This window comes from Drosophila kikkawai, chromosome X, assembly GCF_030179895.1.
Source record: "Drosophila kikkawai strain 14028-0561.14 chromosome X, DkikHiC1v2, whole genome shotgun sequence".
Lineage (NCBI taxonomy): Eukaryota > Metazoa > Arthropoda > Insecta > Diptera > Drosophilidae > Drosophila > Drosophila kikkawai.
Genome location: NC_091733.1, coordinates 22,209,117 through 22,225,133, shown reverse-complemented (window position 1 = coordinate 22,225,133; position 16,017 = coordinate 22,209,117). Strand labels below are relative to the sequence as shown.

General features: G+C 39.2%; 3 protein-coding genes across 3 annotated transcripts; 2 read left to right on the top strand and 1 right to left on the bottom strand.

The window, feature by feature from the left end:
* Nucleotides 1-1,829: 1,829 nt before the first annotated feature.
* On the bottom strand, nt 1,830-4,148 carry LOC108084454 (uncharacterized). The gene is made up of 3 exons (XM_017180664.3): nt 3,977-4,148; nt 3,805-3,919; nt 1,830-2,098 (listed from the first exon to the last, which is right to left on the bottom strand). Exons 1-3 carry the CDS (start codon nt 4,101-4,103, stop codon nt 1,948-1,950), a joined length of 393 nt encoding a protein of 130 aa, XP_017036153.1. The 5' UTR covers nt 4,104-4,148; the 3' UTR covers nt 1,830-1,947.
* A 2,661-nt stretch (nt 4,149-6,809) lies between these two features.
* On the top strand, nt 6,810-8,299 carry LOC108084461 (uncharacterized). Its single transcript, XM_017180672.3, has 3 exons — nt 6,810-7,414; nt 7,858-7,990; nt 8,075-8,299. Exons 1-3 carry the CDS (start codon nt 7,234-7,236, stop codon nt 8,181-8,183), a joined length of 423 nt encoding a protein of 140 aa, XP_017036161.1. The 5' UTR covers nt 6,810-7,233; the 3' UTR covers nt 8,184-8,299.
* Nucleotides 8,300-11,323: 3,024 nt separating this feature from the next.
* On the top strand, nt 11,324-13,459 carry LOC108084460 (uncharacterized). Its single transcript, XM_017180671.3, has 3 exons — nt 11,324-11,777; nt 12,601-12,721; nt 13,222-13,459. Exons 1-3 carry the CDS (start codon nt 11,483-11,485, stop codon nt 13,343-13,345), a joined length of 540 nt encoding a protein of 179 aa, XP_017036160.1. The 5' UTR covers nt 11,324-11,482; the 3' UTR covers nt 13,346-13,459.
* The last annotated feature ends 2,558 nt before the right edge of the window (nt 13,460-16,017 follow it).

Below are 16,017 nucleotides of genomic sequence, written 5' to 3'. Positions count from 1 at the left end.
ATTGATTGAAATTAGATGAGCTTTTCATAATACAGGGGACCTAAGCCGCAGCGCGCTGCTGCCACTTCAGCTTTTCTTGGGTGTGTGCGTGTGCGTTTTCCATTAACTTAGAGCCAGGTCCTTTACCTCCAGGACCTACTGCCGAGTAGTATGTAGCAGCAGCAGCATTTGTGGGACTGCCAGGTAAAAGTTTGCTCAGCTTTGGGAGCGGAGGCAACGCTAATATCGCTCAAGTTGCCACCGACTTTGTGCCAAATTGGTTATTAAAAGAGTCAACTAGTACGAGCCAGAAATAAATTGAGAGGCAGCAGTAACAGCAGCAACACCAGCAGAATTTTCTCGCACAAGCAGTTGGAAAATAATAATGGCGGCAACTTCGAGAGGGCCATCATCATCGTCGTCGTCATCATCATTTTCGACATGCCTTACAAGTTGCAACTGCCTTTAGTTCCTTCTCCTTGGACGGCTGCATTCGATGGACGCTGGATGGAAAGTGCTGCCAAAAGTATTTTGACAATGTGTGCTTTAGCTTCACATAGTACCTGCCATCTGTGTTGCCAAAATTAAATCTCGATGGGGAGCACCGACTTTAATGATAACTGGTTTTAAAAGAAAACTAGGTGATAGGTTCTAGACAAAAAAAAAAAAACAAGAAAGAAAGCTATCTTTGGAAAGACGAAGCTTGTATACCCTAGCAACACGAAACCGAATAAAACTGTTCATAAATTCATTAATTTCAATTCGAAAAACGTTAATATGTTAGTTTTTATTAGTTTATAAAATATGAATAAAACAAATAAATAATTAAAAGTGTATATAAAATATAAATTATAGATATATATACATATACATATGAATTATAAATTTAAATATTTTTCTATAATATAAAAATCTTAATTTAAATTCATTGTTAGGCACATTTTTAAGAGATTTAAAAAAAACCCTTGTAATTTCTACTAAACCAAATTCAAAGACACCCATTAATGGAAAAGTGACCAGTGAAAATCATTAGGAAAATTCATTTTCCAGCTGCATTCCACTCTATCTCCTATCTTTTCTTCTACCTCTCTCTCTCTCTTTTTCTCTGTCCTTCTCTAATCAATTGTCTTTTACACCAAGAAGGTCGTTAGAAGCTTTCGAACTAATTGAGTAATTTGCTCACCTTGATTGCTAGGCGACGGGAGTTTATATAGTTGCCAAGCAAGCAGGAACAGGCCCCCCCACTGAGGCACACACCCTCCTTATACACACACACACTCTCACACACCCAACGCCGTGCCATTTGCACGTTCATTATTTCGCACTAATTAACGTTTCGCGACAAAAGGTGGCGATGTATTTTCACAACTGCTGTTGCAGCAAGGCAACTGCAACAGGGTTTTACTGCTTCTCCGTGGCAGCAACTGCTAAGGCACTTAGCAAAAATACTTAACTCTAAAAAAGAACAAATTTCTATTTATTTTTTGGGATAATTAATATCTTAAAAATTATCAAGCAATCTTATAGCTGAAAATAAGTTTTAAAAGCTTCCAAAATATATTTACAAATATTTGTAAATATTATAAACATTTGTTTGTATCCATGGTTGTTCTCAGTGTACGTGCTGCCGCCACTTGACGCGGGCCACTCGACAATGTGGGCGGGTTTCGCCTTAATTGCTGTTTATGAGCGGGTTGGCCCAGTAATTAAACAATTTCTTTTTGGCCCGGCCCGGCAAACAGTTTCACTAACCAGGAAAAGGCAGCCGGCAGAAGAAGAGGAGTACAAAAAAATAATAATAAAAGAAATAATAACACACATTCTCGTTTGGTACAAATAAAAAAAAAAAACACAAAACATTCTGCTTATATTGAGATATACAAGTTGACAAATAAATTAGCAATTTGTGGCAAACATATGTATATTAGCGGGTTGAAGGCATCCTCTGGCTTTGTCCTGGACCTTTTCCTAGACCTTCTCCGCCGTATTCCTTTCGATGTAGTAGGGCGCCGCCCCGAGCTCCTTGCATTTGTACCGCAGCTTGCAGCACTCCGGGAAGGGTTCGCCGGGCTTTATTCGCTCGCCGCGATTGCAGTTCTCGATGCGCAGCTTGCCACAGCTAAGGAGATGGAAATGATAAATATTTTAGAAAATATATACATATTTAAAAAAAAAATTAATGAAAATGTTAATAAACTAAAACCAGAGCGGCTTGAAAACCTTGTAAATGCTGCTTTCATTCTTTGGTTTCAATGAGAAATTAAAGAAATTAATTAAATTATAATAATAAATATAATAATACATTTGTTATATTTTTATTTAAGCAAAATTGAATACAACTTTAAATGGAAACTTAAAAACTCTGAAATCAAAGCGGGTTGTAAACCTCAAAAGTGCTCCTCTCAGTTTTACGTCTTTGTGAAAAAATTGAGGGTAAAATTCTATATATTACATATACATAAAAATTTAAAGGAATCGTAATTATATATATTTTACATTTTAACTGAACAAATATTTTGTAAAAAAGGCAATTATAAATTTAAAAACTATAAAACCAAATCTGTTTCTAAATCTTGCAATCTGTTCTTAGTCTTTCGTTTAGGGGAAAAATTCAAATTCTTATGTACATTAAATATATAAAATATTTAAATGGTTTCTTATATGTTAAAAGCATATTTACTGTAGCTTAATATATAATTAACTAAAAAAGTACATTTTCTTTTAAGCTACAAATGTATTTAAGACCAAAACTGTTGTAAAACCGAAGCAATAAAATATTGTTGTTTTTGAAAATTTTCATAAGAACTACTTAATAAAATAAAAAATTTATTAAGATTAAATAATAAAAAAATGTAGTAGTATTAATAAGAAAATACTATAAAAATTACACACCACAACCTTATCAAGTTCCTTAGAATTAACAAAAACAAACTAGCTTTGTGGTAAATATATAAGTTTCCTTGAATTCTAATGAACTTTTAAGTCAAACAGCTTAGCAACAGTTTAGGCTAAGATTTTCGCGGAAAATCAACTTAAGGTTTGTGTGAAAATTCTAGGAAATCGTCATTGGAATGCAGCTTGTGTCCTTGTACTTAAAAGATTTTGAAAAAGGTTCAGATCAAAAGGGATGAGTTGCTGTCGCTCAAGGAACTTTGTCAAAGCGTACAGAAAATATGTTACCAAAAAAAAATATACATATATATAAAGAAACACTTAAAACCCGAAGAGCAAATCCCATTTGGGATCTGGGGCAAAACTTTTAGTTTCCCTCAATTTATTTTCGTCTCCTCAACGCGAAAAACCGCAGAGCCCCAACCTCCTTTGCCCCCCTGGAACATTCATTTAGCTCTCTCTCTCGGCTCTTTGGCTTGACCTACAAATTACAGTCTCATCTCGGCGAACTCGAGACTGAAACTAGAGGCTGGGAGCTGAAGCTGAAGCCGGGAGCTGGGAGCTGGAAGCTGAAGCTGGGAGCTAGGAGCTGAACCCGCCTGAAACTGAAACTGAAACTGAAACTAAAACTTGGCGCAAAGTCGCAGTCGCAAGTTGTTGACATCGCGTCATCTTCGGCGTCACGAGAGTGTGTCTTATCAGCGACAGGCACTGAGCGAAAAAACTGGCCATTATCAGATCAATAATACATACATATATTAAAGACTTAAAAAATAATATTAAAAGATAAAATGAAAGGAAACAAAGAACGTGATTCCAAACACTCCCTCCCACTCTCTCACCAAATTTCTATATTCTATAGAATTCTCCCACTTTTTTCCCCCAGTGTATGTAGGTTAAGGTATCAGGGCCAAGTCGTAGTAACAAACTCACCCTTCGATAAGTATGGAGCCATCCTTGTTGCATGTCAGCCGCTGGCACGGCGATATGCCATTGTTGATGCCCAGTTCCAGGACATCGCCGCGATAGATGCACTTGCCGGGATTATCTGCAGGATGTGGGAATACTATATACTAGATCCGGCTTTGGGGGGTGCGGAACTCACCTGCATCCGCCGGTATCACGCCCGAGTAGCCGCTCACCTGGGCGAGCGTCGAGAGCAGGGCAATAATGGCGATAGCCATCAGAGGCTTCGGTGTGTTCCGGCGTATTCCGTGGCGCTCCGTGGACATTGCGACCGCTTTCGTGTTCTAAACTGCACTGACTTGGACCCGGACTCCGATCGTCGATGTCTACTCCGCCTCAGAGCGCAAAGATTGTCGAGCGAGAGATTCATCAATTGGTTTTCATACCAAAAAATACCCAGTACTAAGGGAGGTAAGGGAGGTCGATATGGGTTTGAGATTAGTAAAAATTATATTTTAATGAGTGAAAAATGTTGGAACTGATTGAATTAGAGAGAAAAAATGCTTAAATTTGTGAAAATATTATTTAGGAAATATTTATAATAATAACAATTAGCTAATAAACTAATTTTAAACTTCCAAAAACTTAAAAGGGTATCTCAATAGTCGAGCTCATCTTGAAGTTTGTGTTTGTTTGCGTTTTTGTTTTCGGTTTCCGTTGATTAATGTGTATTACTATTTAATTGAAGACGCCACACTCGCAGGTCTCTTGTCTCTGAGAATTCTCAATTCTGGGATTCTCGGCATCTCCGGCTACGTCGGCTCTCGCAATTCACAATTCTCGTGGCGGGGTCAGGCGGTTTATCGGCTTTTCGGGGCCTTTCATTTACAGCGCTTGGCTGCCTCAAAATTGTTCTAGAATGTTGTTTGCACAATTAATGGCAACTACGGGGAGAAGGCTAGAGATGCTTCATCAGAGAACTAGTTCTTGAAATCATTTAATTTCTTTGTAGATTAAAGCCCCTCCTTTGAAGTTGTATATATACAAATATAAGAAAACAAAGTGAAAGGTGGCTTTCATGAAACCATATTGTCAACAGTTTTGGTTGTCAACTTTGGCAATCAGTTAACCGAATGAGATATTTGCCTTTCCTTATGAAGTAATACACTTACAAGTACTTTAATTAAGATGCTCTCTCTCTCTCACCTCTCCCTCTATCTCTCTTTATTCAATTAGACGGACTTGGTTGGCGCCATTTAAAGTACTGTGTAGTTTTTGGCAGGGAAAATCTTAATGAAATGCATTCGCATTCGGATTCGCATTCGTTCGGCTTAACCCGCAGACAAGAGCAGACAAATGTTGTGGCAACTTGTGCAATCCAATTGAGACGAGAGGAGTTGGAGAGTTTTCTTTCCAGGACACATCCACCCACACGCACACCACACAATGTTTGCCCTGCTGGCTATTAAATTTTTAATCAAGTTAAAGTGTTGTCAAACACTTCATTCGGTTCAGCCAGAGTTCTCCACTCGTTCGCCTCTATTCAGCACGAGTCCCGCTTTATTTTCGGTGGCAAAGGATATATCCAAGGGATATGCATATGTGTGTGTGTTCCGTTCATTCGTCGTGTTAGTTATGCATGCATTCATTCGTTCATTCGGCGACATTCATTTCGTTTCATTGCATTTTCTTACAACTTTCCATGGAGCCCACACCACACACACACAGACACCACACACACCGGCTCCTCCGGTCTGGAGGCATAACCGCATTGTGGAGGCGTCACCACAGTTCGCCACCTCACCCTTCAGCCACCCACAGTCCCTGTGGACACTTGTTCCGTTCCTGGGCTTCCCCCTTTTTTATGATGTAAGGCTTTCTTCGTCGCTTTCTTTTCGTTTCCGTGCTACCCATTGATGAAAGTGTGGGGTTGTTGGGCCAAGCAGGGAGAATGTTTATATACCATATTTCTGGGATTAATTAAATATTTAAATATATACTGTTTTCCTATGAAAATATACCCTAATAAATCCATCTAAATTTCCTAGATTTCTTAAACAAACAGTGTAATAAATTTATTTTATTTATTAGTAAAAGTAAAAAGGGTAATTGTTAGTCGAAGCCAAAGTGATTTTCGCTGCACTCTAGGGTGTTTCATTTTTTTTCTGTGCCTTGCCTGTTCGCTTTTGTGGTAAATGAAATGCAAATAAATTGTCAACTGCAGCTAAATAAAAATTTAATTTATAAGGGCTTTGACTAGCATTCATTTGGCGAAGATGACTAGAGGGGTGTGTAGCCACGAGAAAGGTGAAAGCAGCTGAGAAACACATCTAGTTAAGTAATTGGAAGGGAAGAAATGTATTCATTTTTGTTTGTCATTTAAATGTTGTCAATATTTATTGGTAATGCCAAAGATGAGATCTTAAATTTTTTATTTATATATGTATATATATTACTTTACTATTATTATTTTATTTTACTTGTTGATACAGCTAGAAAATCATATGTCTTGTTCGGTTGAAGCACTGAAAAATGCCAAAAATAAATTACGTAAATGGATAATTTTAGAAATAAACCGTTAGTCACTTACTTGCTTATCCTATTTGTTCCAATAAATATCGATAGCTTTGGCGATAAATTGATAAATATTAACATTATGTATGTTTTCGTCTTTTGATCCCTTTACTATCTATAGATTCCTGTCAAACGTGAGCACTACTCGTTGAATAAATTGAAAATTTCACCGATTTCCGATAAATATCGATATAAAGCTGTCAGCGTTGCGATAACCTTGCTGGTCAGTCAGTCGCAACTGCATGCGCCGAGTAAGTGAGCCACAAAGCGGGTTCGTAGCCCCGTTTTTGGCCTGCTCTACCCCACAAAACCCCCCTCAAAACGCACACCCCATTCACACACACACACCCTTGCTGTGCACCCCAAATGCTAATTCGCATTTGATTATTTAAATTAGCGAATTGAGTGACAGGCGGAGGAGGAGGATGAGAAGGTAGGCAATGCCTCAAATTGAATAGTTTGTGCGCCAATGTCCACCGAAAAGATCCAAAAATAAACGCTGGACACGCTGGTGACTCTGACGGAGCGGAGCGACCTGGAGCAAATCGGACCGTCGAGCGGATCGGCAGTGTTTTGGGAGACAGCGAGGCGAATTCACTTTTGTTGGTTCTGAAAATGTATTCAGTGCAGGGGCGACATTCGCAGCGGCAACGAAAGCGACAGCCATAACACACACCGTACACACACAACGCACTCCGCACACACCATCACCCTTGCACACACCGCACACAGATACGAATACGAATACGGATACGGATACGGATACGGATACGGATACGCACTGAGACAGCTTCGAAAGAAAGTGGCCAAGGAAAGGAGCAGTCAGCCGTCAGCAGCTAAAAGGAGTAGCACTGTGTGTGCGTGTGTGTGTGTGCAGCGGAAATGGCCAAATTAGTGACTTACATCTTCATCGTCAGCTCGCTGGTGCTCTGGTACCTTTTGCTTTTCGGTGGCCGAGGCGGAGGCATCGGTGGCATCAGGGGCGTGGATGCCACCAACGGGCATGGGGGGCAGCTGGAGGGGCGAGATTTTCACCATCATGGCGGCAGTCATCATATTCGCCGTAAGTAGCCGTTAAACCGGATGTGGAAATATTCAAATTAAGGGGAAAATATCGGAAAATTATCGATAAATATCGATAAATTCTGAAATTGCATTGTTCAGTCTTAAGAGTAAATAGAATTATTTATTTTAAAGAAATTCGACAATGTGTCAATAACAAACCAATAAATCGATTTTATTTATATCGGTTTTTATATTATTCACTCCTAAAAGTAACGAGTCATCATTAGTAACTTAATATATGTTTAATATATATTATGATGAATTTTGAAATTGTTATCGATAAATGAAAAATGAAAAATTCATGGATACCTAAGAAATAGAGTGTTTTTGATATCGTTAAGTTAACATTTACAAGAAATAAGTATTATTTCGTAAAGTCCCAAAAATATAAATCGATAACTCTATAACTCATATATTTGTTGTTAAAACTTTGACTTTTAGGTAACATCAACCACTGCTGGCGTCGCTACGATGGCTACAATCTGCAGAATACCGTTGTCAACAAAAAGGAGCAGCTGAAGAAGCCGTACGGCATTTTGTGCAACTTCAAGTGCACCTGGTTCTTCACCGTCAGGTAAGTCGCCATCGTCGTCGTCAGCAATTGTTTCCGTGTGCTAACTTGGATTTCTTTTTAATACACATTTCTTTTTAATGGCAGCTTTCCCACTTGCGAGTTCATCTACGACTATAAGTTATCCTGCGTGCTGTTCACGTCACTGCCCGACTGTACCAGCGTCAAGTGTACGCTTCTAAACTACTTTGAGTAACTAGTGTGTATTTGTGGCGAGTGTAGACGTAATAAGTAATAAGTGCTTTTTTTTTCATAGCATAAGTCTGATTATTACTAGATTTTATATGTGAAATTGTAGAGGCCGAGGATGTACTATTAATACAAACATATAATTTATGAAGATGCAATGTTTTATTGGGCAGGAAGTTATTTTGCTGATTTATATACAAGTTAAGAGACGTTTTCCTAAATCTATTTCTTAACCAACTAAAAGAAAACTCCCATAACTCGCTGCTTTTTAAGAGCTCCTTCATTCTAGCTTATGATTCTCTGGCTAAAATGTTTTTACTTAATCAAATGTCATACCTTTCCTGATGGATATATAGACATATATCCTGTAAGCCACAAACTGGATTGTGTGCTTGTACTTCCAACATAGTTGCAGCCAAAGTTCCAACTACCAGTTAAAGTCGGGTTCGCTGTTCGCACTCCATTTGATGATGGCAAAGTTGAAAAGCCACAAAAGCTATCAATGGACCCATCCAAACCAGGCAGGGGCCACGCCCAATTACCTGGCCACACACACTCATACTCATACCTGGCCGCCCAAAAAGCAATCCACTTTTTGTAGTAAACAAATTTGAAACACTTTGTTACCAACGTCATTTTTTCCAGAGCTCTCGGTTCCTGCTACCCCCAACCTCCAACCTCCAACCTCCAACCTCTTCCATGCGCCATCCTCCACCTGGTTAAAAGCGATATATTCGTTCAAGCTGATGGCTGGCAAGCGGATGAGGGGGCGTTAACCAAACTTGGTTAGAGTCCACGCAGAGATGCAGATGGAGAGCGCTCGGAACTCGGCGAACTTCAGCCGCAAATAAATCGTTCGACATTTATAAGCCAGTCAAAGTTATGCCAAAGCGTTTCCCGAACCCTGGCCGAGGGTGGTGGAGTTGTGTCAGGTGGTGGCTCTGGCTAAAAATAAGATAAATTATGTGGCCGTAGTCAATGGAGCTGTTAACTTGCGCACCTGAGTCGCGGACGGGTTACATGGGGGGTTCCCTTTCCTAGCCAGCTTCCCATTTCTCTATTTTCCCGTTTCCAGTTTGCCAGTTTCCAGCGTTAGGCAGGGAGCCGAGGAGGTGGCCCATTCAAACGCCAGATGGGGCCGCCGCGCACTTTAATGGAATCAAACGAAATGACATTGATCGCTGAAGGCCAATGGACCCGCAGAAGCAGAAGATCAAGCGATCTCTCGACTCGATTCGGCACTCGTAACTGGGATTTGGGTCGTGGTCGTTGTGCGTTGTATGTTGCTATATATGTATATACCTATATAGTATGTGGTATATAGTATACAGTATACAGTATATAGTGTGTAGTGTGTAGTGTGCAGTGTGTGCCATAGATCGTAGTGCGTAGTTGGCTCTATTGCGTTTGACTGCGTCGGCGGTGTGGCTTCTATTTCAATGCTGATTGGCAAATTACAGCAATTTCTAGAGGGGCCTCTGGGAATTAGATTATTTTGAAATAGTTATAAACAAATTAATTACGACAAAATTGTGCAAGTATCTGGCCTTTTTTGTTAGGGTACAAACTGCATATATGGGACCCCTTTAAATGGATTATAATTGTGTTTAAATGTGAATTATATAAGGGTTTGAAATTAAGTAATATATAAGGCTTTATTTACATGGAAAATATAAGGAATCTATAAAATATAAAGGAAAGAAAAGTAAAAGGTTTAAATATTTATTTCATTTATTAATTATTTGAGTTGGTCCCCTTATTATATTTTGTACAACAAAATCAATATTATTCATAGACTATAAAATATTAAATTATAATATTTTTATTTCCATAAAATGTATCTTATAATATCATTTAGATATCAACTTACAATCTACTAGATGTATAGTTTATGAGTCATGCATCCCCAAAGGTAGGTGTAAATGAATCAGTGGAATCATTATGAATAATGCTGAGTGATTGGTTGAGTTGATTCCTTGATTGATTGACTCATTATGCTAAGTTTGAGTGGACACACTGAAAAAAGCATGTTGCATTCCCCTGGCTGCACTCAGCCGAGACCTGAAATGGGATGAGAGGAGGCGAGATGTGATGAGCGATAGCTGACTGATTGAGCCACACAAGAGCTGTCAACACGACGCTTCTATGGGAGCCGAAACTGAAACCGAAATGGAAACCGAAAACGAAACCAAAAAACGAAACCGAAACCGAAACCGGAGACGTGGAATGGAAAACGAGGATGTGACTGTCCCTGCCTGTTGCCCTGGGACTACACTGAAAAATATATATATATCTTTTATTGAACTTTTAATAATTTATTTTTCTAGATATCTAAATGTTTTTATTGACAACCGTGTAGAGGATAGAAAGAGAGGCGGACAATTTAACAGACAGAAAAAGTAGAAAGAGGGACAGTAAAACGTGTAGAGAGACGGACAGAGAAGCGAGTAGAGAGTAAGTAGAGCGATGAGTAGGGAGTTGAGTTGAGAGACGAGTAGAGAGGCGAGTAGAAAGAAAAGTATAAGGAACAGTAGAGGGACCAGTAGAGCGACAAGTAGAGAGACGAGTAGAGAGGCAAGTGGAGAGAAGAGCAAAAAAAAAAAGAGTAGAGAAACGAGTAGATACACCAGTAGAGAGGGACGAGTGGAGAGATCAATAGAAAGACCAGTAGAGAGACGAGTAGAGAGAAGACTAAAAACACGTACAGAGAGACGGACAAAAAGACAAGTAGAGAAACGGACAGAGAGACGGACATAGAAACGAGTAAGAAGATTAACAACGAGACAAACAGGGCGATATATAGAAAGACTGAAATGGAGGCAAGACAGAAGATCATTGCTGTCATATGTATATATTTCCAGTTGTGAGCTGAGAGCCATTTTCCTACCAAAAAAAAAAAAACACACACAACATTTTGAGCTCAATAATATTTTTCGCAGTGTAATAATCATATTAGAGTGGTCGGAGATGGGTGGCAAACGAAGGAGAAGAAGGTAGAGGTATCGCTGGCAGACCTGGTGGAAGGGGGTCGCATACCCACACACCCGCACGCGATAATTTATCAATTGGCATCAATTTAGGCGCGCACAGGCCCAGGCACTGGGCCCAGGCACCAGCTCGTGGCATTTCTTTGCCGTTCGTCGTGCTCCGTCTGTGTGCTTACACTTTTTCCTCCTCCGCATTCGGATTCGCGCTTGCTCCGCTGACCGATTTTTTGGCACACTCGCGGTTAAAACCACGCCGAGACATCCACGCAGAGCATCCAAAGCATTTCCGGAGCCCAAAGCGAGTCCTAAAAGACTATCCATGGCAGGCCCAGGCTCTGGCTCTGGCCCAGGCTCACGTTCCGGCTCAGGCTCAAGTTCAGGCTCATATACAGTTTCAGATTCAGAGTTAGTTTTCGATACCGATTGCGATTCCGGCGGCGGTGGCGGTGGCGGTGGCGGCAGTTGTGCTTACGATTGTTGTGCAATGGCCGATAAGTCGATAACCGAAACGGGAGCATCAACAACCACTGTAATAAATACTCGCAGAGGCACCACAACAATTGCATTTATATTGCTATTAATACTCTGCTGTTTATGTGATTACAACTATGGAAGTACGTAGTACCCTTCTCTCTAACTGTTTTAGTTCCTTTTACCTCTTTTTTTGTTTGTGTTGAAAGTTTGATCAGTGAGAAATTATGATTCGTTGCTCATACGCACTGTGGTCCCTCTAAGAAACTGTATGCTGAGTATTGATGTGGGAATACATTAAAAGTGTTTAAACTTGTAAATATAATAAATGATTAAAGAGTTTATTGTGTTTTATTAGATTTTTTTGTATCATTACTTAAAGTAAGTTTAGTTTAGGAAAATGTAAAAAAGCACTTGAATAAGGATTAAAACGTTTATAAATGTTAACGTTTAATTTAAACAGTTAATAGTCTTTTAGAAATGTTAAAAATAATATTTTATTGCTTAAGTAATGGTTAATAAATATTTAATTATAATTTAATATTAATATTAATATTTAATACATATTAAAAAAAATTTGTATTATAAAATAATACTTTTATAAACGTTAAAGTTTATTTAAAACTGTTAATAGTCTGTTAAAAATGTCGAAAAGAATAATTTATTGTTGGAGTAATAGTGAACAATTAAATAAATAAATAGATAAATAACTAAATAACTAAATAAATAAGAGAAATAAGTCAATATATAAATAAGTAAATAAATAGGTAAATAAAAATCACCTTAAATTAATCAAAACTCCACCTCAATTGCAGTAAAAAAAACCCACCTGAGCATTAATTGTTTTATACCAAGAAAGAGCAGAAGACCCACTCCCAACTCAGATTAGCTAGAATATATGCTCATTCTTAACTTTACCAAACTTACCCCTTTATATAGACATATATATAATATATATATTTCCAGGCTGGGCATCGCAGTGCTGGAGGAAACACAACTCGGGCTCGATCCAAACGCCAGACGGTGAATTTAAGCGACCCTTTGGCATACTCTGCACATATCGCTGCTTTCTCTGGTTTCCGCCGATGTAAGTTAGGCAATCGCTACCAGTTCGCACCATTCCCTGCCATTGAAATCCAACATATCCACACTATACATATATATTAAATATATGGTATATAGATTGCACCCAAAATCCGCCCACTCTCGCTGCAATTTGCAATTTATGCATGCTTCTGTTATTTCGTAGTGTGAATTGCATTTTAAAATAAACTTGTTTGGCTTTTGCTTGGGGTTTGCTTTTCGGACTTGAGCCTTGGGGCGCTCTCTATACACACATACATATATAGCGATATATATATGTACCGATACAAGTACATATAGACGTTGGCATTTGAATTGCATAACAATTAAAATGGCTGCTGGCAGCATTGTTTCTTTTCCAGCAAAGAGCTGTTATGGCCACCGCCATCGGAATAAATATTATATCAGCACCGTAGTACTCACTCTCCCCCCCCCCTCTATAGCTATATATAACATCCAGAATGGCCCGTTTGGCTTATGGTTTATTGTTCTTTCTTCTTTCAGTTATCCCTACTGCGAATTCATATTCGATCTGCGGCTGTCAAGGCACTTCACCTCCTTCCCAGACTGCTACGAGATTCGCTGCAACGAGACCTTCTCCTTCTTCGGCAAGGAGCCCAACTATTGAGGACCCTCTGGGTCATCTGCTGCTCCTTCACCTCCTCCCTTTTCCCTCTTCATCAGGCTTTTTTTTTTGTTTTTTTTTTGCGAATACTTTCTCTGACTAAGAATTGTATGCTTCTTCAATAAATATGGGTTACTGCATAAAATAATCAAATGGTTTCGTTATCCTTTTAGTGGTAAAGTGAGTGGGTTAAGGTTAAAAACCGGAGAAAGGTATAAAAGAACAGGTTGCCTAGACAAACAACCATTGGTGTTCTTTAGTTTGCCTGATTTATATGATATATTGGGTCGGAAATGAGTCCATCATTGTCTTTTAGTCTATTTTATAATATTTAATGAAGCTTTTTGTTAAGTTTTTTTGTAAAATTTTTAGGTAAATGGTAGCCATTTCTTTTAAAGAAATTCATAAAATTCATAAAACCTCTTTAAGAACTCGAAGCTACTTGTAAATTTAGTATTGATACTCAGACACCCTTTTAAGTGTCTGTCTCAACTAGAAGTCATTAATGCTGATTGCTTTCAAATCTCACACCTTCTCGCTCCCAAGGAGGTCCTGATGAATTGTCCTTGTGTCCTTGCGCTCTCCTTCCACTTATCAACCATATGCCACTTGAGGAGGCCCTCTCGAGAGGTGTTCATTGCCTTGGCGCCAGGCTGCAGGCAATTTCCTTTACTTTCCCTTTCGGCTGGCTTTTAGTTTATTTCCGGTTTCGTAATAAAGGACACAAACAAATAAACAAAGGGCCACAAGGGGACAAAGGCGGCACAGATACAGATATAGTATGTAGTATGTATGTACTGGAGAGAGCCGAGACCGGCCTAACCTCATTCAATTCACAAATATTTGCATACAAATTAGCATTCTAATTGACTCGGTCGTCCCGAAAATAAAGTAACCAACTCGCAGGCATCGCAGGAGGTAGGTCCTTTCGCTTCCCCCGGCTGCATGTGATTTGCCAAAAGGACCAGCCGGGGGATGGGTTACCTTTGTCCATTGTCTTGGCGGTTGTGTCTGTGCACCACAAGAAATGATTGGGTTTATATATAAATTTTTAAGAAAAAGAAATATTTAGCTAAATATTTATTTTGAATAGTATTACCTATATTTTATATGGTATATAATTTTATAATTTATTTACTTCCAGATACTTTACCTTTTCAGTTTAAGTAATAAAATACTGAAATTTTGAGTATAATGTTTAATTTCCAGTGTAATTTTCAAACGCTTAGCCGCCGCCCGAGTTAATTGTTTGCTTAGTGTCATAAAAATACAGTTTACGCCTTCCACAACAACACGTACATCTGGGCCCCGTCACGCCCCATGGAGCCAATTCCCCCCCAGGTGGTCTCCAGTCTCCGGTCGCCTGTCTCTATGGTCCATCCTTCAGATCTCTCCAGCGATGTGGCTTAGTTGGAGTTGGGCAGGCGGAATGGGAATCGTTTCGGGAATGGAAATGGCGGAGGGCGAAGAAGTGAAGCGAGTGGATAACGGGCACGTGCAAACAAAAGGTCGTCGCAGACAATGTTGTCGCTGAAAAACTTTTAACTTTTACAAACTTAATTGTTGCCTGCTCTAAATATAACGCAGCAGGTCCTTCGTCCTGTGGGTGTCGGCTGGTGGTCGCGGGTGGTGGTGGCGAGTGGCGTGACGGGAATCGCCTTTGTGCCAGGGCGTTATATGGAATTTATGGCACTTTGGACGCTTAAAGCTATATTTAATATTTTCACAATGGGAAATTAATAGAAACAGCAGGAGAGGGTGTGAGGTGGGGATTTTAGGAATGGAATTTATAATGAATTCACTTATTTCAATGCTTACAAAATGTTGAAAAATGAGCCAAGCTAAAGATAAAGCTTCCCTTCTTGCCTAATATATTTTACATTATATTTTTGCATGAATATATAGTATTATAAATACTAATTCTCGACTTTCTAAAAAATTAAATAAAGAAAACAAATAAATTGGTTTATTTAATATATTTCATGCATGCTCCCCGCTCACCATGGCGTATGCGTGATATTAAAACACAAGACTTGACGAACCTGAAATATGGTTAATTTGAAATGAAACAAAACGAAAAAAGAAAACAAAATGCCATGCCGCAAGTAAGCCCGCAAAGTACTCCAGAAAGGTCCTAATAAATTAAATTAAGGCGTCGCCCAGGAGATTTCTGAATTGCAGGTGAAGTACGTAGCTAATTCGAGAGCTGATGCTGAGCTGCCACGGTGGCGTATACGTGATGTGACGCATGTGCGATATGCGATGTGTGCAGCAGTAGGGAGCTCCCTGAAAACTTAAAACCCCCTCAGCTCAACTCTGCCAAATAAATATTCCGAATGCAATTACGCGTGGAATTTGCTAGCACTTATCGTGTCGCTGTTGTTGCCGGCAAAAAAACTTATTTAACTTTTTACGATGTCATTTGGGGAAAGTTTGTAATCATTTTCGTTAGTGCATGCTTCAAAAATGGCAAAAGAAAAGATGCCAAGAAATTATTTATACGATTTTCAGACAGTTGAAAGTGTACGAGAGCGTCGAGTATAAATAAAACGCAGCGCTTTCTTATTCCATTCGATCCAAGGAGTTGGCGGTGGAGCCCGCCCGAGTTGCTCTCCAACTGCCAGTCGAAGTTTTCAAAATTTTTGCTTTCCACTTTTCCACGGCTCTCCTGCCTC

What these genes read in the sequence shown, in the direction of transcription:
- LOC108084454 (XM_017180664.3), bottom strand. Translation starts at nt 4,103, where the DNA reads ATGTCCACGGAGCGCCACGGAATACGCCGGAACACACCGAAGCCTCTG. An exon ending in CGTGATACCGGCGGATGCAG is followed by an intron (nt 3,920 to 3,976) that starts GTGAGTTCCGCA and finishes CACATCCTGCAG; the next exon opens with ATAATCCCGGCAAGTGCATC. An exon ending in GGCTCCATACTTATCGAAGG is followed by an intron (nt 2,099 to 3,804) that starts GTGAGTTTGTTA and finishes CCATCTCCTTAG; the next exon opens with CTGTGGCAAGCTGCGCATCG.
- LOC108084461 (XM_017180672.3), top strand. Translation starts at nt 7,234, where the DNA reads ATGGCCAAATTAGTGACTTACATCTTCATCGTCAGCTCGCTGGTGCTC. An exon ending in CGGCAGTCATCATATTCGCC is followed by an intron (nt 7,415 to 7,857) that starts GTAAGTAGCCGT and finishes TTTGACTTTTAG; the next exon opens with GTAACATCAACCACTGCTGG. An exon ending in ACCTGGTTCTTCACCGTCAG is followed by an intron (nt 7,991 to 8,074) that starts GTAAGTCGCCAT and finishes TTTTAATGGCAG; the next exon opens with CTTTCCCACTTGCGAGTTCA.
- LOC108084460 (XM_017180671.3), top strand. Translation starts at nt 11,483, where the DNA reads ATGGCAGGCCCAGGCTCTGGCTCTGGCCCAGGCTCACGTTCCGGCTCA. An exon ending in ATGTGATTACAACTATGGAA is followed by an intron (nt 11,778 to 12,600) that starts GTACGTAGTACC and finishes ATATATTTCCAG; the next exon opens with GCTGGGCATCGCAGTGCTGG. An exon ending in TTTCTCTGGTTTCCGCCGAT is followed by an intron (nt 12,722 to 13,221) that starts GTAAGTTAGGCA and finishes TTCTTCTTTCAG; the next exon opens with TTATCCCTACTGCGAATTCA.